This window comes from Nomascus leucogenys, chromosome 3 (assembly GCF_006542625.1).
Source record: "Nomascus leucogenys isolate Asia chromosome 3, Asia_NLE_v1, whole genome shotgun sequence".
Classification (NCBI taxonomy): Eukaryota; Metazoa; Chordata; class Mammalia; order Primates; family Hylobatidae; genus Nomascus; species Nomascus leucogenys.
Genome location: NC_044383.1, coordinates 21,173,388 through 21,197,601, shown reverse-complemented (window position 1 = coordinate 21,197,601; position 24,214 = coordinate 21,173,388). Strand labels below are relative to the sequence as shown.

At 44.5% G+C, this 24,214-nt stretch overlaps 1 protein-coding gene across 1 annotated transcript in view; it reads left to right on the top strand.

Moving 5' to 3' along the window:
* The first annotated feature begins 389 nt into the window (after positions 1 to 389).
* The window catches only part of ACSL5 (acyl-CoA synthetase long chain family member 5), a 51,148-nt gene continuing 27,323 nt past the window's right edge, over positions 390 to 24,214 (top strand). Inside the window, exons 1-3 of the mRNA XM_003255470.2 lie at positions 390 to 735; positions 18,369 to 18,553; positions 22,044 to 22,152. Of these exons, the coding sequence (XP_003255518.2) occupies positions 597 to 735; positions 18,369 to 18,553; positions 22,044 to 22,152 (433 nt within the window). The 5' untranslated portion in view covers positions 390 to 596. The remainder of the gene's footprint in view (positions 736 to 18,368; positions 18,554 to 22,043; positions 22,153 to 24,214) is intronic.

Genomic DNA, 24,214 nt, shown 5'->3' with positions numbered 1-24,214 from the left:
TTAAGTTTTGAGGTGTGAGTGTGTCAGAGGGAAAGAAACCATGCCAACTGAGCAACTCACAGCCCTGTCATTCCTGACTTGCTTGTTTATTTTCTTGGCTTGGCCAGAACTGCTTCAGGGACCAAGGCAGGCAGCTCTGGCGACTGGAGAGAGAGGGTAGAAGGTGTTTGTGTGGGTCTGAGGGCTGATGTACCCTCTAGCCAGACTTTCCTGTCCTCCGAATCCAGCAGGAAACAGCATCACCTCTGCCTCTGTGAGGCTTCTGATCTGAGGGGGCACCTCAAGTCATTTTAGTTTGTTTTCTTCTTAGTTGAAAGGTGATAGGCCACAGGAGGACAGGGTAAATTGTGTTGAGGCAAGCTGGCTTTTGTGTCGGCCCTTAGGGGCTGAGGTGAAAGGCTTTGACACCGAGCCACGGTAGCTTTGGCAGCTTCTCCCCTCCTGGTCAGAACACTTCCACTTTCAGTTGTGAAAAAAAAAAAATTAAAACCAGGAAGTGAAGTCCCCGAGCACGTTAGAAAGCCTGACATGGCCTGACTCGGGACAGCTCAGAGCAGGGCAGAACTGGGGACGCTCTGGGCCGGCCTTCTGCTTGCATGGATGCTCTGAAGCCACCCTGTCTCTGGAGGAACCGGGAGCGAGGGAAGAAGGACAGAGACTTGTGTGGCAGGAAGAACTCAGAGCCAGGAAGCCCCGGTTCACTAGAAGCACTGAGAGATGCGGCCCCCTCGCAGGGTAAGGGGACCATCGAGGGGGTGTTATTCAGCAAGGGGGTCTTGTGAGGGTGTGACAGAAGCCAAGGGGGCATCCTGACCCCCCGACTTTCATGAAGCGACTTAGAATCAAGGGCTGGCTGAGTTCCATGGGCACACCATGCTCTCTCCCTCCTGGTCTCAGGCATGCCTTCGGACCCTGTGTCAGGAGGAGCAACAGGAAGGAAGGATGTGGGGCATGCATAGGGCTCACTTTCCTTCTCCTGACTCTCTTGGGCGAGGTGAACCACAACGGAGACCTCTTTTTGTGGGTCTGAGCATCCAGCATAGCTCCCCTGAGGTGGGCTGGGGGTTTGCCCTCAATTTTATGTTTGATAAGACTGATGAATGAGACCAATGGGGTGGGAGAGACAGATGAATGGAGTTGAGTGTATTTTAGGAAGTAGGGCCACAGGTTAAGTCTCAGGTGTTGCTTAATTCCTAAGTACTTCCTTCCCAATGCCCACTCCCTGAGGGTCCTAAGGTGAACCTCAAAGACCCTCAGGGAGTAAGCACTGGAAAGGGACTCTACTGCCGGGGCTTGGTGCCTTCTGAGATATCAGCCTTTTCTTGGTGGTCTGAAAGGTAGGATTGAATCTATGGCTCCAATGTGTAGGTGATTGGTATTCTATATCAGAGACAGAGTCTTAAAAAATAACGTTAAGGCCGGGCGCAGTGACTCACACCTGTAATCCCAGAACTCTGGGAGTCTGAGGTGGGTGGATCACCTGAAGTCAGGAGTTAGAGACCAGCCTGGCCAACATGGCGAAACCCCATCTCTACTGAAAACACAAAAATTAGCTTGGGGTGGTGGCGTATGCCCATAATCCCAGCACTCGGGAGGCAGGACAATTGCTTGAACCTGGGAGGCGGAGGTTGCAGTGAGCCGAGATGGCACCACTGCACTCCAGTTTGGATGACAGAGCGAGACTCTGGCTCAAAAACAACAAACAAACAAACAAACAAAAAACCATTGAAAACTGACTTAGTTTTTTTTTTTAAAAAAGGAGTAATTGGTTTTATTTCTCCCTCCATATTCTGATATGGAGTCACTCCGTGGTAGTCCCCTCCGATTGATCAGTATTCAAGGTTAAACACAGAACATGTCTTGAAAGAGGCATGGTGTAAAATTTTGTAGCCATCTTTTATGTATTTGGTATAATAAAAGGAACAAAAACCTAAATAAAACAAGAAGTATAAGTGCAAATGCTTACAGGACAGGCAGGTAATATAGAGAAGTAAAGAAGATGGTGTGTAATAAGATGCTAATGGTGGAAAGTTTAGCAAAATTCAGAGCAGGCATACCCCAGATAAATGCATTCAAATTTAATTATTAAAAAAGAGAAAACACTTTTTAATCCAGAACCAAATGGAATGTTTCAGCCTAGCCTGACCTAAAATAGTCTCTCCCAGGCTATATTGTAATTTCTTGAGGGCAAAGACACCAAGAACAATATCATCATGTCATTGCATACCTAACCATCTACCTACAGTGAGACCACAGATACTACAAGGAGGCTGGAGATGGAGGAAGGAGAGAGAGATGAATGGAGAGAGGGAAGATGAAGCCAGGGAAGTACCAGTACACAAGACAATCTTCTTTTTTTTTGAAGGAGACTCACTCTGTCACCTAGGCTCCCAGGCTTGAGTGCAGTGGCAACATTTTGGCTCACTGCAACCTCTGCCTCACTGGTTCAAGCGATTCTCCTGCCTCAGCCTCCTGAGTAGCTGGGATTACAGGCGTGTGCCACCACGCCCAGCTAGCTTTTGTATTTTTGGCAGAGATGGGGTTTCACCATATTGGCCAGGCTGGTCTCAAACTCCTGACCTCAAGTGATCTGCCTGCCTAGGCCTCCCAAAGTGCTGGGATTACAAGTGTGAGCCACTGCGCCTGGCCTACAGGATTTGCCAGCTTCTTAGAAACCAGGAATACAGTGTCTGCTCCTGTCTGTCTCTCATATGCCTCCTCAGCAGATGAGCAGACCCTCAGCTGGAGTGAAGCTAGAGGTGACTCTTGTGCCTGGCAGCACCCAGCAAAGGTGACGTAACCCCAGCAGCCGTGAGTCCAGCCATCACTGCTTATCACATTCTGCTGGAAATGCATCTGGGTCTGTTTCTCCCCTGTATGTCTGCACATCCTGAGGTCGGAAAGGGACTCTCTCACCAATTTATCCTCCCTGGCGCAGGGCCTGACACTTCCTAGGTTCTCAACTCATTGTTTGAATAAATACATGAGATCTGGAGTTCGGAAGGTCAGACAGCCCATGCACTGCTGTGGTCAGGCCACACTATCAGCCTTCTTTGGGGGAGCTGGTGGATCTCTCAGTCTTCACGGGCCGTTCTATTCTAAGAATTGTGAGGTTGCGAGTGGCTCAAGTTGAGGATGTGGGGTCTGGGGGAAAGCTAGGTCAGAGACAGGCCATGGTTCCTACAACTAGAAGTGCTCTGTTCAAATAGAAACGAGGGCTTGTTGGCCGGGCACAGTGGCTCACGCCAGTAATCCCAACACTTTGGGAGGCTGGGGCAGGCAGATCACTTGAGATCAGGAGTTTGAGACCAGCCTGGCCAACATGGTGAAACCCCATCTCTGCTAAAAATACAAAAGCTAGCTGGGCGTGGTGGCAGCCACCTGTAATCCCAGCTACTCGGGAGGCTGAGGCAGGAGAATCGCTTGAACCCAGGAGGTGGAGGTTGCAGTGAGCTGAGATCTCGCCACTGCACTCCAGCCTGGGCGACAAGAGTGAAACTCCGTCTCAAAAAAAAAAAAAAATAAGGGCTTGTTAAGACCTTTGCACAGAAGTGGAGGGGCAGTAATCGTTCAAGACCGTGATCATCTCTTTTCTTTTGAGACATCTCATAATAGAACATCTGATATTGGCAAGGATGTGAAAACTGAGGAAAAGGGAAGGAAAAGGGAGCTAGACTTGACTGAGGACTTCCCGTGTGCCTGACAGCATACCGGCTGTTCTACATCTCCCTTAAGTAGCGATTTTCACCTGCTCCTTCTGTGTACAGTGGCGGGGAACTGATGCTCAGTGACTCTAAGTAACTGTCCCCAGGGCTACACATGTAGTAAGTGAAGAGCTGTTGCTCTGGTACCTGGAAGGGCACGACCTTGAAAGTTTGCCCCTGGCAATGAGACCATTGACAAGAAAGCTTGTTGCCTGCACTTTGAAACTGTTGACCCGTGACCACTGGTTGGGACAGGCAGTGCAAGGGCTGATTCTGCAGAAAACCAAGGCAAGAGGTCCACTTTCCCAACCTCTTGCCTCACCCTGGCACAGGTGACAGGGTCCTAGCACTTTGTCCGGCCTATCTTTTTACAGACCCCTTTATCAGATCCAGTGGACTTCTGACACTGCTTCCTCTTACCCCAGTTCTCTCATAATGTACTTGGTCAGCAGCAGGCCTGGGATGCCCTTTGGGGGTGTTAACTGACACAAGTTGTCCCAGGGTCGGGATTTGGACTGTGACTCACTTAAGCCCAGTGGTGGATCAAGGTTGACTCTATTGACCTGAGCTCCTGTGGGATTTGTCACTTCTGGGGTCACATCCTGTGGGTGACTCAACTATCCTATGCTATCTTAATGGACTGACTTAAGAGGCTCTTGGTATTTGACTTAACATGAGATCTCCTGATAAATGCTACTCAGCTCAACTGGCCAATGCCTGGCCCCACCCAGGCTCTCTGGAGTATGTGAAGGCAATGGCTTCAGTGGTGCAGTGTCTACACTGGGCCCCACGCACCATCTCATTCATCCTTGGAGACTTTTTCTTCCCCCTGCCACCCCCCCCCACCCGCCTTTTAACTAAAGATGGACCCTCCACCTCCAGCAGAAATACCTCTTCACTATTTCTCTCCTCTAAATGTCCCACTTGTCCCACTTTAGTGCCTCAAGCACATCTGGCCATTCCCCTTCTCCACTTCCACTTGGCTCCATCCAACCTAATGAGATGATTGGTCTCTCCATGAAGAAAGTAGATAGACAGACACAGACAACAGTTGAGAAAGATGGTGTGGTGGCAGGGCCACTGGTTGGAATCATAGTTGAGATCTTACTAGACATCAGCTTGATTGGTAGAATTGTCATCTTTTTTTTTTTTTAAGACAGGGTCTCACTCTTGTCACTCTGCACATTCAGGCTCCCAGGCTGGAGTGCAGTGGCGGTATCATGGATCACTGCAACCTCGACCTCCCAGGCTCAACAATCCTCCTACCTCATTCTCCTGAGTACCTGGGACTACAGGCATGCCCAGCTAAATTTTTTATTTTTGTAAAGATGGGGTCCCACTATGTTGCTCAGGCTGGTCTTGAACTCCTGGCCTCAAACGATTCTCCAGCCTCAGCCTCCCAAAGTGCTGAGATTACAGGGATGGGCCATCATGTCTGGTCAGATCATCATCTTTGCCCCTGGAAAGAGACAATTGGCAATAAAGCCAGGGGGTCAAGGATCACACATCTTTGAGGTTCTAGTGTTCCAGACAGCCGTCTTAATGTGCTCCAGTCTGCACTGACCTCTTCCTCCTTCAAACCCATGAGCTCACTGCACACACTGAAGCATTCTGTAAGAGTTTCTAGGACTAGATAGACCCATAAGTACCCAGATGGCAGGAACTATATCGGCCAAGTGTTCATCCCTCAGACATGGCACAGTGCTGAACACATAGGTCCACAATTTTTGTTTACTTTACTAAAAATAAATGTATAGGCTGGGTACAGTGGCTCACACCTATAATCCCAGCCCTTTGGGAGGCCAAGGCAGGTAGATCACTTGAAGTCAGAGTTCGAGACCAGCCTGGCCAACATGGTGATGTTAGCCGGGTGTGGTGATGCACGCTTGTTGTAATGCCAGCTACTCGGGAGGCTGAGGCAGGAGAATCACTTGAGCCCTGGAGGCAGAGGTTGCAGTGAGCCAAGATTGTACCACTGCACTCCAGCCTGGGTGACAAGAGTGAGACTGTCTCAAATAAAAAAAAAAAAAGAGGCCGGGCGCGGTGGCTCATACCTGTAATCCCAGCACTTTGGGAGGTCGAGATGGGCGGATCACGAGGTCAGGAGTTTGAGACCAGACTGGCCAATATGGTGAAACCCAGTCTCTACTAAAAATACAAAAATTAGCTGGGTGTGGTGGCATGTGCCTGTAGTCCCAGCTACTCAGGAGGCTGAGGCAAAAGAATCGCTTGACTCTGTCTCAAAAAAAAAAAAAAGTAAAGGTATCCATAAGTTAAAAGTGCAGACAGTAAATGTATCCCTTGCCACACACACACTTCTCCAGCCCACCAGGTGCTGCCAAAGCTGGGGGTGCATCCCATAGAGCACTGGTCTCAAAAGCATCATGATTGCCTGGGGAATTGGCTTTATCTTCTACTGGACCAGAAGTTCTGAGCATGCTTTCCTGTGCTAAACACACTGCCTGGCACACAGTAGGTGCTTGAATGCCCAAAAGGATACATTATGAGGGAACCCGGACCTCACTTAAGTTGGGCTGCTTAGCGTTGCCCTTCTCGTGGCATGAAGCCCCTGGCTGTGGCATTCCTGAGGAAGACCCCGCAGACCCTGTCCTGCTGTGTGCATAGAAGCACATTCTGTTCCTTGTGGGATTGAACACTGCAAACTTCCCTTCAGCAGACTCTCCTCGCTAGTTGCCTTTCTCTCAGATTGTGCCAGTGGTGAGTAAAAGGTGAAGGTGGCTTGGTAACAGCGGCTTCCCACGGTGTCTCGGGTGCCGTGCCAGGTGCAGTGGAATCCACAGGTGAGGATGGTCACTATGTGCTTGAGTGCTCACAGCACAGGGAGGCCTATTGACACACAGATCCATGAGTCACAGGAAGCCTCACTGGGACCCAAACCCTAGGAAAGGGCTTATTCTGCTCCACCTGTCCTATCTCTTCTGAGCTCTGGCTCATGTAGCTTTTCCTGTGCAATTCAGCAGCAAAGATCTCACCAGTGGATCTGCATCGAACGCCCTAATGATTTATTTATGGTATGCTTGCCTATGGCCCAGGACACCTGTCTGAAGCCTAGACTCTTAACCCTTTCTCTGCCAGCTGTCTTACACATTGGGACTGTTAGATGCAGTTTAGCAATTGGGCTTGGAAGAGAGATATGAGAGATTATTATCACTTGCTTTTTAAAAAATTATTTAAGCAATCGAATTGAATCTTTCCATGGTGTGGAAACTACTACTTAGCTACCACCTGGTGTCTTAATAGGGCTCCCTTTGGTAATGCTGCCTCCCTGCTCTGTTCACCACATCTCTGCAGAGATGATAAGAAGGACCTTCCCCACTGGGTGCCATGGCTCATGCCTGTAATCCCAGAACTTTAGGAGGCTGAGGCAGGTGGATCGCTTGAGCCCAGGAGTTCAAGCCCAGGCTGGGCAACTTAGGGATACCCCATCTCTACAAAAAACTTAAAAATTAGCCGAGTGTGGTGGTGCACACCTATAGTCTCAGATACTTGGAAGGCTGAGGTGGGAGGATCACTTAAGCCTGGGAAGTTAACGCTGCAGTGAGCTGAGCGTGGGAGGATGGGGCTGCGGTTAGCTGTGATAGCGCCACTGCATTCCAGCCTGAACAAAGTGAGACTGTGTCCCACAATAAATATATAAATAAATAAAATAAGGCCCTTCCCATCTGCCTGGGGCCATAGCTATTATAAGACAGTGGCTTGGGCATCCACGCGCACTGGTGAGTGGCTGGGAAGTTATCAGCAGGCTGTAGGTCAGGATCTCAGATCATCCTTCCTTCTTAGCTACTTGGAATGAATATTGAAAGAGACACTTTCAGGGCCCCTCGACCCTGGGACTGAGCCTTCACCTTTGCTCTGGTTTCTTATCGGCTAGAGAAATGGATGAAAAAGGTTTCCACCCACAGAGCTGCTGTCCAGCTGTATTACTCAGTGGCTGAGAAGCATTTTACACAACATGAGGGCTTGGAAGAGGCTGTGTGTCGAATGTAGTTTTGGTATTGGGAGAGCCACGATTGTAGAAACAAAGCTGAGGTGTATGCTTAGGTGCATTCACTTGAAATGCCACCAACCAAGGTGGTAGAACTTTCTACGTTAGCTGCCTGTGTTGGAGGTGGGATTATACGGAGCTGTTAATTTTATTCTTCTTTTTTTTTTTTAAGTGTGTATATTTCAGATGAAACAGTACACATCAAGTGTTACCTTCCCAGTGAGACTGTTCTATGCCACCCTAATTAAAACTCATCCACCAGGCACGGTGGTTCACACCTATAATCCCAGCACTTTGGGAGGCTGAGCCAGGTGGATCACTTGAGACCAGGAGCTCAAGACCAGCCTGGACAACATGGCGAAACCCTGTCTCTACCAAAAATACAAAAATTAGCCAGTAATCCCAGCTACTTGGGAGACTGAGGCATGAGAATCGCTTGAACCCAGGAGGCAGAGGTTGCAGTGAGCCGAGATCACACCACTGCGTTCCAGCCTGGGCAAGAGAGCAAGACTCTGTCTCAAAGAAAAAAAAGCAAAAAAACAAAAAAACTCATCCCCCTGCTGTACCCCCAATTCTCTTTCCCTGCTCTTGTTGTTGTTTTTGTTGATCTGTGGTCCTAAATAATCTAGTTTTTGTGTTTTTTTTTGAGACGGAGTCTCGCTCTGTCACCCAGGCTGGAGTGCAGTGGCGTGATCTCGGCTGACTGCAAGCTCCGCCTCCCGGGTTCACGCCATTCTCCTGCCTCAGCCTCTCCGAGTAGCTGGGACTACAGGCGCCCGCCACCACGCCCGGCTAATTTTTTGTATTTTTAGTAGAGACGGGGTTTCACCGTGGTCTCAATCTCCTGACCTCGTGATCCGCCCGCCTCGGCCTCCCAGAGTGCTGGGATTACAAGCGTGAGCCACCGCGCCCGGCAATAATCTAGTTATTGCTCAGGCTTGTTGTCAAACTCCCCAATATAATGCAATCTCACGAGGGCAGGGTTTTCCCTGCTATATCCCCAGCACCTGGAACAATGCCACGTATACAGCCAAGCCCTTCAATAGCTTTTGGCTGAATGATGTAGTAGCCAAGACTTTCAAGAAATCCAGTCATGATTTCTCCTCTTCCATCTGTCTTTTTCTTGTTTTTTTTGTTTTGTTTTTGAGATAGGATCTTGCTCTGTTGCCCTGGCTGGAGTGCAGTGGTGCAATTACAGCTCGCTGCAGCCTTGACCTCCCTGGCTCAAGTGATCCTCCCACCTCAGGCTCCCAAGTAGCTGGGACTACAGGCGTGCACCGCCAGGCTAATTTTTATATTTTTTGTAGGGACAGGTCCTCACCGTGTTCCCCAGACTGGTCTCAAACTCCTGGGCTCAAGCAATGCATCCACGTCAGCCTTCCAAAGTACTGGGATTATAGGTGTGAGCCACTGCACCCGACCTCCATCTCTTCTTTTCTATGAGGATTGTCTTTTCAGAAGCACAAATGCATGTATAATTCATTCTAATTGAGACTACTTGTACACACTGTCCAAATATTTTTTTCTTTCTCCCTGGCAGTACGTCATGAGCTCTTTTCATATCACTACCTACAGATCGACTTTCTTTTTTAAAATACTTGCCCAGAATTCCATTGTGTGGAAGTACTGTAATTTGTTTCATTATTCTCCTGTCAAGGAAGGCCTTCCTAGGCTTTTGGATTAGAAACAATTCTATAGCTTTGATAATGATAAATATAATAGTTAATACATGAACCTATGTGCCAGGCATGGTTCTAAGCACTTTATATATCCATTAACTCTTTTAATCATGGTGACAGCCTTAGAAGGGAAATACCATTGTTGCCATTTTATAGATGAGAAACCACAGAGAATTAAATTATCTGCCCCAGGTCACAAAGAAAATGACCAAGAAGAGCTTGAGCCCAAATAGTTTGAGCCAACATTCTTAACCTGTACTTTACATGTCATTTGTGATGTAGTTTATTGATCTGATGTCTTTCTATGATATAAGTTGATAGTAGAATTACTAGGTGAAAGGGCATACATTTTATGATGTGTAGAGGGCAATGGGGACTTCTCTAAGAGATGGCACCAAATGTACATTTCCACAATTCATGTTGCATTTCTCACTGTTTCATCGCTGGAATCTGATGCACGAAGAAAAGGCATGTCATTTAAATCTGCATTCTTAAGAACTATAAGCAAAGTTGAATGTCTTTCCCTAATTGTAAATAACTTGCTTGTTTTGCTGTGAACTTTCAGGACATCCCTCTGCCCTTGCTTTACTGGGTTGCATTTTGTTTTTCATTGTCGTCTGAGTTTCTTATTTAAAAAATGAACTCTTAGCCTGTCTGAGGGGTTCGATACTTTTTCTTCAATGTGTCTTTGTCTCTGGTATCTTTTCTGTGGGGGAAATTTTTATTTTTATATAATCAAATTTGCCAACATTTCTGTTTATAGATTTTAGGTGTTATGTCTGTCTTGAGTCTTCTCCATGCCAAATTATAAGAGAAAATCTCTCCATACTTTTTCACCCCAACTATTCTTATGGTTTTCATTGCTTTATACTTAAGTCTTTGACTTATCTTCAACTTATTTTTGTTGTAGGAGTAAGAGAGTAGACAGCTTAATGTATTCTCTCTGAATGGCTAGCCAGTTGTCTCAGTACACTTATTTTAAGTGAAAAAATATCTATTTTGATTTGAAATGCAATTTAGTACATGATAATAGCATCTACTGGGCATGTTTCAGGATGATTTTATTAAATAGGTTTGTCTATTCATGACCAATAGAAAACTCCTATAGCTCTTTTGTTTTGTTTTGTTTTGTTTTTTTGAGGCAGAGTCTTGCTCTGTCACCCAGGCTGGAGTGCAGTGGTGTGATCTCAGCTCACTGCAACTTCCACCTCCCAGGTTCAAGGAATTCTTGTGCCAGAGCCTCCCGAGTAGCTGGGATTACGGGCATGCGCCACCAAGCCCAGCTACCTTTTTGTATTTTTGGTAGAGACGGGGTTTCGCCATGTTGGCCAGGCTGGTCTCAAACTCCTGGCCTCAAGTGATCTGCCCTCCTTGGCCTCCCAACATGCTGGGATTACAGACGTGAGTCACCGCTCCTAGTCCAGTATGATTTATTTCTTGGCTGGACTTTCTACCTACTTATCCCATGTAGATAACTTCATTCCAACTCCTCTAAGTCTGGAAGAGTAGATGGATCTTGAATAGTCCTTAATGTGTGTCATAAATACACCCCTGTCACCATCCACCATCCCTATCCAATACCTTACCAAAGTATTGATTAGGGAGCAATCCTCTCCAGATTGGCCTGAATGACTTCTTATGATCTAAGATTTGGGGGTTTGAGGGTGGGGTGTTTGTACTGCAGGAAAAATGAGTTAACTGAGAGTATATGGAATAAATAATTGTGACCTGGAAAACTGTTCATTTGCTCAACAACCACTTGTTGAAAGTTTTTTATGTGCCAGGCATGGTGAGGGCATGAGAGGCACAGCAGTAAACAAAATTGAAATCTCTGTTCCAAAGAGAACATCAGCTCAGTTGGCGCAATGAGTGATAAGGAGCTAGGACTATTTCCCAGTGAACAGTGTCATGGAGAAGAGAACAAAGTCCATGACACTGACTGGAAAGGTAAAGATAATGTTCAATAAGGTGATCAGAAACAGTGAGCCTCTGAGGAAGTGATATTTGAGGTGAGGGCTGACCTATCAGCAATACACAACCATTTCAGACCTGGGGAAACATTCCAGGCAAAGAGAAGAGCAAATGCAGAGGCTTTGAGGTGGGAACAGACTTCGAATAGGGTTTGAGTGGGATATATACATAGGAAAAATACAATCTTTTAAAAGATAGAAACTATCAAAAGAAAATGATTTTTAGCCAATAGGGATAGTATGAAAGATTCATAGCAATAAACATAGTTGACCAAAAATTTAAATATTATAGTAGAAGGGGCCATTTAGGACATTTATCCAAAGAAAATGAGACTAAATGAAGACATGCTGCCCCAAGTCCACAAAAGGAAAAAAATCCACAGCTGAATATGGGGTGATCATAACCTAGACACCAAGAATGGTCCAGGAATCGTGCACAGAGGTGTGAAGGCAGAAGGTGTCCTTCAGCTGACTTGAGAATAAAACATGTTAGGAGCCAGGAGATGAGTGACTGTGGCTCCAGTCATCCATCCACAGGGGAGGGGAAGGCCCTGGAGTGGATCAAGGACAAGGATGGTGGACAAATGGGCATCCTGGGGTCTGAGGCCAAGGCATGTCACCATCACCACGTCAAAAAGTGGAGTAAGCCTTTTGACATGGGACGTCCTGGTGTGTATTGGGGCTTGTTCAGCCATTTGTATATTACGTGAAACAGGAAATCCTAGACACAGCATGACAGAGCTCTCTTTCCTCTTTTCTTTACCACTATTGTGCTTCTCCCTACTGTAACCAGGAGTGATGTTAAAAGGAAGAGGAAATGCCAGTCACGCCCACTGCTTGCAGGGGATTCTGTGGAGTGACTAAACCAGAACTGTAGTTTGAGTCACACAGGACATGTGACAAAAGGAGGGTGACTTTTTTTCCCCTTGTTTATTTGAACTTACTTGGAAGTGTTAACAGATTCTAATGGTTAGAATGGTAAACAGAGTTTCCCACTCCTGTCATGGTTTGACCCAGGAGTCTCACCTTCTCTCAGGCCCTAGTTTTCCCCACTTAAACAGTGAGAGAGTTACATGATATGGTTGCAAATCCTCTCAGTGCTAACCTTGTAAGGTTAAAAATGTTTGAGTGTATTGGGCATTAAAAAGGAGACTATACACCAGGCACAGTGGCTCACGCCTGTAATCCCAACACTTTGGGAGGCTGAGGTGGGAAGATCACTTGAGCCCAGCAGTTCAGAACCAGCCTGGGCAACATAGTGAGACCCCATATCTAAAAAAAAAATTGTTAATTGTAAAAAAAAAAAATTAAAAAGAGATTATCAAGATAGTAAAAAGACAACCTACAGAATGGAAGAAAATATTGCAAATCATATCTCTGATAAGTGTTGTGTGTGTGTGTGTGTATATATATATATATATATGTATATATATGACTTAATTTTTAAATGGGCAAAAGACTTGAATAGACATTTCTTCAAAAAAGAAATACAAATGGCCAAGAAGCACATAAAAAGATGCTCAACAGGCCGGGCACGGTGGCTCACGCTTGTAATCCCAGCACTTTGGGAGGCCGAGGCAGGCGGATCACGAGGTCAGGAGATCGAGACCATGGTGAAACACCGTCTCTACTAAAAAATACAAAAAAAATTAGCCGGGCGTGGTGGCAGGCACCTGTAGTCCCAGCTACTCGCAGAGGCTGAGGCAGGAGAATGGCGTGAACCCAGGAGGCGGAGCTTGCAGTGAGCCGAGATTGTGTCACTGCACTCCAGCCTGGGCGACAGAGCGAGACTCCGTCTCAAAAAAAAAAAAAAAAAAAGATGCTCAACATCCTTAGTCATTAGAGAAATGCAAATCAAACCCACAATGAGATACCACTTCACACCTATTAGAATGGCTATTTAAACAGACAAACAAAGAGAAAGTAGCAGTGTTAAGGAGAATGGAGAGAAATTGGAACCCTCTTACATTGCTGGTTGGATATAAAATGGTGCAGCTACTGTGGAAAACAGTTTGGTGGTTCCTCAAAAAGTTAAATATAAAATTTGCATTGACTTAGCAAATTCTCTCCTAGGTCTACACCCTAAAGAACTGGAAAAAGATATTCAAACAAAAACTGTATAGAAATGCTCATAATAGCTCTGTTCACAATATCAAAAGTAGAAACAAAGCAAATATTCATCAACTGGTAGATAGATAGATAGATAGATAGATAGATAGATAGATAGATAGACAGAGTGTAGTCTATCCATACAATGGGATAACATTGAGCCATAAAAAGAAACGAAGTACAGACATACTACCGCATCAATGAATCTTAAAAATTATACTATGTAAAAGAAGTCAGACACAAAAAGTCACATATATGGTTTCATTTATATGAAATATTTAGAATAGATAAATCCATAGCAACAGAAAGCAGCCTAGTCCTTTCTCTAGAGGCTGGGCATTGAAGGGAATGGGAAATGACTGTTAATGGGTTCAGGGTTTCGTATTTTATGGTGATGAAAACGTTTTGGAACTAAATAGACGTAATGGTTGCACAACATTGTGAATGTACTAAATACTGCCCAATTGTACATTTTAAAGTGGTCAATTCTACATTATGTAAACTGTATCTCAATTTTTTTAAAAATTGAGGAAGGGCCGGGTGCAGTGGCTCACGCCTGTAATCCCAGCACTTTGGGTGGCCAAGGCGGGCAGATCACCTGAGGTCAGGAGTTTGAGACCAGCCTGGCCAACACAGTGAAACCCTCATCTCTACTAAAAATGCAAAAAATTAGTTGGGCATGGTGGCAGGCACCTGATACTCAGGAGGCTGAGGCAGGAGAATCTCCTGAACCTGGGAGGCAGAGGTTGCAGTCAGCCGAGATCGTACCACTGCACTCCAGCTGGGCAACAGAGCCAGACTCTGCCTCAAAAAAAAAAAAATTTGAAGAAGGAACCATGTGAAATTCTGTGCACCTCCTACTTGAGTTGGATACCTGGTCAGTGGTAGCAAACTAAGTAAGCTATTTCCATTGACAAAATACAAATAAATCCTTCCTTCATTGTCTTCCTCAAATAAAATCCCTTGCCAATATAGGCAAGGTACTTTCATTCTCATGAAACTGTGGCTTTGAAATGTGTAAATATCTCCCTTGTTTGTAATGAAGTGGTCAGTCTCGTTCTATTTGTGGGCAATACGATTGAAGTCTGTCTCAAAGGAGTAGTCAAACATTAACAGACCGTGATCCAAATTAAACTATGAAATATAAATTTCATAGTTCTTGTTTATCCCATGCCATACTCTTAAAAATGGTTGTTAGTTAAAATTGAGGTTTCACAAAAATGCAGTCTTCTGGGTTTTCTAGGAAGGGAGCAGAATTCTGACAATCTGTGACCCATAGTATTGTTACTGTGTGGTAACAATCACCTGAGATTGACAGCAGGTGCCCCCTTGAGACTAGCCATAGATTCTCTGTCCCTTTTCTCCCATATGTATTACCAGTCAGGCTATTCACTCTCCTTCCTGACCCCACCCCCGTATCACCACAACTGAACAGAAATTCAATTTTTAGACCCTGATTCAAAGACATTGTTTGCAAAGTCTCCTATCAAAATATAAATGTGCCATCTGGAAGAAGAGGGCAGAAATCCTTAGTGCAATCATTTTTTCCTGTAGTCGAACAAGAGGGTGTTGGTAAGGATCCCTTAATTTGTGGGTGGGATTGAGGCAGAGGGAAAAAGCCCAGATAAAATATCACCAGTCTGGGGTGGCCGTGGTGGCTCACACCTGTAATCCCAGCACTTCGGGAGGCGAAGGTGGGAGGACCGCTTGAGCCCAGGAGTTTGAAACCAGCCTGGGCAGCATGGTGAGGCTGTGTCTTTACAAAAAAATTAAAGAATTGGCCAGGCGTGGTGGCTCACGCCTGTAATCCCAGCACTTTGGGAGGCCAAGGCAGGCGGATCATGAGGTCAGGAGATCGAGACCATCCTGGCCAACATAGTGAAACCCTGTCTCTATTAAAAATACAAAAAATTAAGCCGGGCGCGGTGGCTCAAGCCTGTAATCCCAGCACTTTGGGAGGCCGAGGCGGGCGGATCACGAGGTCAGGAGATCGAGACCAACCAGGCTAACACGGTGAAACCCCGTCTCTACTAAAAATACAAAAAATTAGCCGGGCGTGTTGGCGGGCGCCTGTAGTCCCAGCTACTTGGGAGGCTGAGGCAGGAGAATGGCTTGAACCTGGGAGGCGGAGCTTACAGTGAGCCGAGATCGTGCCACTGCACTCCACCCTCGGGGACAGAGCAAGACTCCGTCTCAAAAAAAAAAAAAAAAAAAAAAAAAAAAAAAAATTAGGCGGGCATGGTGGCAGGCACCTGTAGTCCCAGCTACTCGGGAGGCTGAGGCAGGAGAATGGCGTGAACCCGGGAGGTGGAGCTTGCAGTGAGTTGAGATTGCACCACTGCACTCCAGCCTGGGTGACAGAGCAAGACTCTGTCTCAAAAAAATAAATAAATAAAAAATAATAATAATGAAGAATTAACTGGTGTGGTGGCACACACCTGTAGTCCCAGTTACTCAGGAGCCTGAGGTGGGAGGTTCACTTGAGCCCACGAGGTTGAGGCTGCAGTGAGCCAGAATTGTGCCACTGCACTCCAGCCTGGGCAACAGAGTAAGACCCTGTCTTAAATATATATATATCCGTATATATATATCTCTCTCCATATATATCTCCATATATATATATCCATATATGTATCTCCATATATATATATCCATATATATATCTCCATATATATATCTCCATATATATATATCCATATACATATCTCCATATATATATATCCATATATATATATCCATATATATATATCCATATACATATCTCCATATATATCTCCATATATATATATATATCTCCATATCTATATATATATATATCTCCATATCTATCTATCTATCTATAGATATATCTCTATATATATCTATATCTATATCCATATCTATATCTATATCTATATATATATCTCCAGTCTTGTCACAATATCCCAGCCTGAAGGGAGTGGCTGGTGGCGGACTGGATGGGAGAGCACAAAAGAGGCACAGGCTTCTCCTCCCCTTTGGTACTGCCGCTGCTTTTTCAATTTCACAATCTTCTGTGAGGCAGTGCCCCCTTCTCTGCCTGGGCTTTATGGCTAGTTTTTGAATGCTTTTGCCTCCTGGAGTGCCACCTCATCATACAAGTCCAGGTTAGCCTGAATTCCAAAAATCCCAACTCTCAGAATCCTGCCAGGTGGTCACAATAGCACCCTTGTTATTATGTAACCTAGCACCCATGGGACCTTGCTTTTATTTTTGTTTTGACTTATTTTTCTCCCCCTGAATGCAATATGGAAAGAACCAAGGAGTTGAGGACTATTATCCCAGTTTCTGGAAGTTCAGTTTTCTCCTCTAAAATGGAAAGGGACTCTCCAAAGTCAGGTAATAACTAATCGAGGGGCAGAAAGATAGTAAGAGTGGCCCAGGGTTTCTTGTGTCTGTTCCTGCCCCCACACAAAATTCCTGCACCTTGTGGCCTTTCTCAGACTAGAGTGAAGTGTGTTTCCCTTGTTAAAGAAGGTTCCAGGTGGCAGCTAATGGCAGCTGTCCAAAGCTCTAAGGGCAACTTTGATCTTGATCTGATCCAACTTTTAATTGAGCTTGCTTTGTTCTTTTGATTTTCAGTGGGCATGTGCGGCCTCATCTCTGAGCTATTGTTTCATCAGGCATTGCAGTAAACTTTGAAGAATGCAAATTCTGAACTTCATTTGCTGTCACCTGGAAGGTGCTAGACAAATTCAATCCCCTTGAATTCTGTGACTAGAACCTATAAGAAAAAGTGAATTGTCGTTTTGTAGGTTTTCATAGAGAAGTAGCAATAGGGAATGATGGGTGAATTTGGACAAGTCACTTTATCCCAAAGCATCCATTTCCTCTTCTGTGAAATACTACTTTATAGTGTTGTTTGGCCTAAATTAAACAAACCATGCAAAAAGCCCAGTCCTGTGCCTGGCATACAGTAAGTGCTCATGTGTTTGCTGCTATTATATTCTCCTATTCCAGTTTGAAAGCTGTGAGGCAGCAACTTTCCAGGAAAAGATGGCTTCAGCAAGGGTATGTTCCTAGGACCTACCCTAAAGTTAGTCACTTCTATTAGAGTAGTTTGAAGCTGAACTTGGCTGAAAACGATAAGAAAGGCTGGGTTGGGGGAAGCCTTTGTTACTTTTAGTTTCTTGAGATCTCTTCTTGACCTAACTCTTCAGTGCTCACCATGTGTCATCCATTCTCCAGCACTGTTTCTGTGTACCTGACTGACAGTTTGCCTCATAGTAAAATGATTCCTCTGGGCTCCCCACGCGAGAGGATGTTGGGCATAGCAAGTTGTAATGCTGTTGATCTCGGAAACCCTTCCGATGCTCCAAAAAATAAAGCAATGAGCAAGACATATCTAGCCAACAGGAAATATCCTTCATACAAAATGGTTAATTTCTAAAACCTGTGGCATCACCTTGACCGATCTCTTCTGTTTGGTTTATATGGGGGAAACCCAGCTGGAAGAGTCCTTCCTGACCCTTGGTCTGCCTGGGCAGAGGAGATACTGTCCTCTGACCACCAGGTTATGTTGGGTCTAGCAGGCTGCCTTCTTCCAGGCTTTGTGCACCAACATTAAAAAGACAGTCATTTCTCAAAATTGTTTGGGAAATGATTAACTTGTTTCCTTTGATCCTCCCTGCTCTGTGTGAGGACAGTCAAGTAGCAGGGGTGGAGAATGTGTTCTATTATTTTCAACAGTGCTAAGTAAACAGTGGGAGAAATTCTGCTACTAGAGAGGTACAACTCTATTTGAGGGTTTGAAGGCGTGTGTGTGTGTGTGTGTGTGTGTGTGTGTGTGTGTGTGTATGTGTCCTTCTGTAAACATAGAGCTATTGAGTACAAAAATATGGCCATTTCCTCTAAATTTTCTTTCCCCTGTTTTTTTTTTAAGGTCTGAATTTCCTGCTGCTATTCACAAAGATGCTTTTTATCTTTAACTTTTTGTTTTCCCCACTTCCGACCCCGGCATTGATCTGCATCCTGACATTTGGAGCTGCCATATTCCTGTGGCTGATCACCAGACCTCAACCCGTCTTACCTCTTCTTGACCTGAACAATCAGTCTGTGGGAATTGAGGTAATTTACCAGTCACCCTTTTAGTTTGTCAACCTTCATCAAACTCAAACTGTAACTCCAAACCTAGGGATAACTCATGAAGGGGATTGGGTGCGGCATGGGAAAGTAAAGCTTTCATGTTACCAATCAACAGGCAATATACAAATTTAAACTTCTATTACTGGCACATTTTCTTTTGTAATAAGGAAGGTTGTATGATGTCAGTAATCTAGATTGGAGTTGGCAAACTATAGCCATGAACCAAATCCATCCTTTTTTGTGCATCTGGCAAGTAAAGAATAGTTTTTACCTTTTCTAAGGGATGAGTTAAAAACAAAAATGGGAAAGATGAGGCATGTCTGACAAAGCCTAAAGTGTTTGCTGTCTAGCCCTTTGCAGAAGTAGTTTGACAACCCATGATCTAAATAATAGTGTCAGAACTTTGGGGACAGGAGAACATTTTCATCGAGATACCCAGTGTCTGAGAACAATTAAGCCATTTCCTCCAGTTAAATTCTAGTTTGAGTTAAATTTATTTTTCTTAAAACTATAAAGATTGAACTAGGCTCACTCCCCTGACTTTCAGCAAATTCCCCAGCTTCCTGTATCTATGAGCAAATTGAAAGTTCCAAGAATGTTCTCTTCATTTCTCCTTCCTTCTGCACCCATGAATATCTTTATCTGTTTTCATCTTCTACCCTCTTCAGAGAAAAAAGCATTCCTGTTCCTTCACAAGGCTAACTTCTTTGTTCTGTTCTTTTTACAGGATAGAGGGAATCTTACTCCAAGCTACCCCTACTCTCCACCTCCTCTCCCACCTGCGGGTACATCTGCATGTTCAATGTCTTCATTGACATCTTCCCGTCCTGCTGCATTCCACCACCACCTCTCACACCTTTCCTTTCCCACCAGAGTTCTTTGAGAGTAGTTTGCTGATCGATTTCCTCTTCTGAACTTCAACCCACTGAGATCTGAACTTTTACCACTACCATCTCCTCCAAAGTGCTCTGAATCACTCATAACCTAACTTCTAAATTCAATGACTTCTCTTTCAGCTTTCCTCTCAATTGACTTGAGACTTCTTTCTTGAAACTCCTCCTTTTGCCTTTTATAATATCCTTCCACGAGATTTCTTCCTAATTTCAAATCAATCTTTCTTTGTCACTTCGGTTCTTTCCTCTCTTCATACTAGGGTTTTATTCTCAGCATCTCTTGAATCCTCTGCAGCAGGGGTTGGCAAACGTATGCTGTAAAGGCCAGGCAGTAAATGGTATAGAATTTGCAGACTACATGGGCCCTTTTGCAATGACTCAATGCTGCTGTTGTAGAATAAGAGTACAGTACCAGACAACATGTAAACAAATGAGCATGAATGTGTTCCGATAAAAGTTTACTTATAAAGGCAGGTGGTAGGCCAGATTCAGCCTGCAGATTATAGTCTACCAAACCCTCATCTAAATTCTCACAGCTAAGAAAATACTTCCTCTTTTATGACTTGAAAATGTGCCTAAGTCTGTGACACTGAAATCTGATTTTCTAATCTGACCTCAGTGATGCTTAAGTAACTTAACCTCTCCCTGTCTCTTTATGCATGTTTTCTCCCTTCACACACACACACACACACACACACACACACACACACACACACCCCTCCTTTCCTATTCTATTTCAGTTAAATGTATCTCTTCTTACGCAGTTGCCAAAGTTAATAGTCTGAAACATCTTGGATTCTTTCTTCTTCCTTGTACTAGGCACTTAAACAGATAGCAAGACCCTGTCTTCCTTCACTGGACAAGGAACTTTATTTTTGCTATTTTCTGTCTTAATGTGATAGCCCATGGAAATTTTCCCTGATGTCCTAGACTAAGTTAGATCTCTTGTTACATCCTCATGTGTTTTCCTGTACTTTTACAGCTCTCACTTTGGATACTAATTTACATTGTTGAATGCTTATTTAATTGTTGCCTGTTCTTCTCTACACGAAACTTGATGAGAGTTGGACCACTGGACCACACCCTGAGCACCTGTTGTAGCTCCAGGGTCCATCCCAGGGCCCTGATCCTGTAGCTCCAGCTGACATTTCAGATAGATTCCTAGCTACTCCCTTTTTCTTTCTTCCTTTTTTTTTTTTAGAGGAAGTCTTCGCTCTTGTCCCCCAGGTTGGAGTGCAGATGGTGTGATCTTGGCTCACTGCAACCTCCACTTCCCAGGTTCAAGCGATTCTCCTGCCTCAGCCTCTCAAGTAGCTGGGATTACAGGTGCCTGCCACCACACCCAGCTAATTTTTGTATTTTTAATAGAGAGGGGGTTTCACCATGTTGGCCAGGTTGGTCTCCAACTGCTGACCTCCGATGATCCACCTGCCTTGGCCTCTCAAGGTGCTGAAATTACAGGCATGAGCCACAGCGCCCAGCCAGCTAACCCCTTTTTCTTGAATACGCCATCCTCTAGCTGCCCACCCAACTCTGCGCTGCGTTTTCTTACCTCCATGCCTTTGCTCACGCTGTTCCTCCACTCTGGAATTTTCTTTTTTCTCTTTTACCCTACCCAAATCATATCTTTTGCCAAATGCCTACTTGTCTTCGAAGTCTGTATTGAAATACCATTTCTTCCCTGTAATCTTTCTGCTTAATACAGAACTGGTTGCTTCATTCCCACCACCAATCCATTTCCTCCAAATTCATTATAGCATGTACATTATGGTATTATATTTGCATTTTTTCCTTATGACCTACTCATACTCCAACAACCCTAGTGTGTGAGGTGCTTAAGGGCAGCAATTTTGTCTTAACTCACATCTACAGTATTTACAGAGTACCTAGAACACATAGTATGCATTCAGTAGAAGTTTAAACTCAATAAGATAAAAAAGATATAAAACTATACATATCATCTCTCCTCCATATACATACACAGATGGATGCCAGGAGGGTTACCAAAAACATAACAGTGGCAATCTCTGGGTGGGATTACAGATCCACTTTTCTTAAGCCTTTATTACAATTTTGTATTTTCTTTTTTTTTTTTTTTTTTGAGACGGAGTTTCACTCTGTTGCCCAGGCTGGAGTGCAGTGGCATGATCTTGCCTCACTGCAACCTCTACCTCCCCGGTTCAAGCAAATCTCCTGTCTCAACCTCCCGAGTAGCTGGGACTACAGGCATCTCCTGCCATGCCTGGCTGATTTTTGTATTTTTAGCAGAGACGGGGTTTCACCCTGTTGGTCAGGCTGGTCTCGAACTCCTGACCTCAGGTGATCCACCTGCCTCAGCCTCCCAAAGTGCTGGGATTACAGGCGTAAGCCACCGAGCCCAGCCACTTTCCTATTTTCTAAAATGTCTACGATGTAAACATACTATGATTTGGGGATTTTTAGAAATCAATTGACTAGCAAAGAGAACATTCCCATGACCTCAAAATCAGCATTTATGGTCTCTTTAATTCAATTCATAAAGGTTTTGGAAAGAGTGAGGGGAGACTTGGACATGGCCTAAACTTGGTCTTGTATCTTAGGGAGGAGCGCGGAAGGGTGTTTCCCAGAAGAACAATGACCTAATAAGTTACTACTTCTCAGATGCCAAGACTATGTATGAGGTTTTCCAAAGAGGACTCGCTGTGTCTGGTAAGCCTGGTGGTCTGTCCTTGCCTGAAGAAGACAAGGTGGGGTCTGTGGCCCGTCTCTCTTTCTCTGTCTCACTTCTAAAACCCCAGCTATTTAGATGCAGTCATCCAAGTAGAATTGCAACATGCAAAATAGAGGCGGCATTAGAACACAGTATTAGGATGGTGGTTGGAACCAGTGTCAGACGGACTTAGGTTTGAAACCTGGTTCTTCCGTTTCCAGCTTCATAACCTTGTGCAAACCACCTGTTTCTCTGAATCTGTTTCTCAACACAAGAAGAACGTCCCTGCCAAAACTGTTGTTAAAGGGTCAAGGAGATAATAATATAGGACAGTATCTTTAACTCACTAGTACCTCATATTTGTTTAGAAACAAGCCTTTCATTAATGTAATTCCCTGCATTTACAGATAGATAATCTGAGCCAGGACTAGCAGTCCAGGACTTCTGATGTCTCACCTCGTCCTTGACTCTGATACCATCCTACCGACCAAAGTTAGCACTTCTTTGGACTTTTTTAGAGACTACCAAATGGGCTTTGACACGTTCATTTGGAATACATCCAGCCTTAATATTTATATCTTATATCGTTGAACGTAATGCCTGGCACACACATGTTTACTTTTAAAAGCTACTGGCTTATAGCTCTTTCTGTGCCTTTGGTCTTTTGGGTGACATTCTGGCCGTGTAACTTTTATCCGTCCCTTGACTTCTGCATGTTAACTAAGACTAAGAGCATATTCATAGCCAACTCCTGTCAAGTGTTAACTGTACAATAGCTACTGCACATATATTACTTCATCTTCCCTAAACCACAGAAAGTAGTTACTATCACTGCCATTTTTAAAGATGAGGACCCAGACTCACAGCTTCAAGACCATTACCAAGGTCATAGAACTAGAAAATGTCAGAGCTGATAGGAAAATCTAAGTGTGTCTATTTGAGTAGGTTGTTCTATTTTAGGTTAGCTCTTAAGTGTTTTATAAAAGTAGTTACTCCTCCAGACAATGAAAGATTTATTGTCAAGAAAACGTCTATCTGAAGACTCCGCTGGGGCCTGTACTTGGTATATCTGGCTCCAAATCAGCATTTACTTATAGACTTCATGCAAATAACAAATAAAAACAAACCAAACATCAGTTTCTTTACTTCTCTGGCAATTTAAGATAGTATATGTCTAATACAGTATCATTTCCTTTGGGATTTTTTCTTTTTTTTTCAGAGACAGGATCTTGCTCTGTCACCCAGGCTAGAGTGCAGTGGTGTGATGGAATATAGCTCACTACAACTTCACACTCTTGGACTCAAGCAATCCTCTCACCTCAGCTTCCCAAGTAGCTAGGACTACAGGCATGTGCTGCCACAACTGGCTGATTTTTGTTTTTTTCCTTTTTTTCTTTTCTTTATTTTTTGAGATGGAGTCTCGCTCTGTTGCCCAGGCTGGAGTGCAGTGGCGCAATCTCTGCTCACTGCAACCTCCACCTCCCAGGTTCAAGCAATTCTTTGCCTCAGCCTCCCGAGTAGCTGGGATTACAGGCACCTGCCACCATGCCTGGCTGATTTTTGTATTTTTAGTAGAGATGGAGTTTCACCGTCTTGGCCAGGCTGGTCCTGAACTCCTGACCTTATGATCTACCCACCTTGACCTCCTAAAGTGCGGGGATTACAGATGTGAGCCGCCGTGCCCAGCCTATACCTGGTTAATTTTTAAATTTTTTGTAGAGACAAGGTCTCACTATGTTGTCCAAGCTAGTCTCAAACTGACTTCAAGAGATAACCCCGTCCCCGACTCCAGCCTCCCAAAGTACTGGGATTACAGGAGTGGGCCACTATGCCCAGCTCTAGTGATTTTCTGTTTTTAGAAGTTTTCTTTATTGAGGATGTGTTGTTATTGTGACTAAAACAAGCCATTTAGCATGTGATATGTGGCACATGAGATATATAATTTAGGATTTAAAAAAAAAATACTAAATCCTAAAGCAATACCGTTAAAATAGCTTCTCATGGAAGCAGGTGTGAGAAATCTGGTGTGGCTACGTACAGAGAAAAATGATAGCCAGGCAT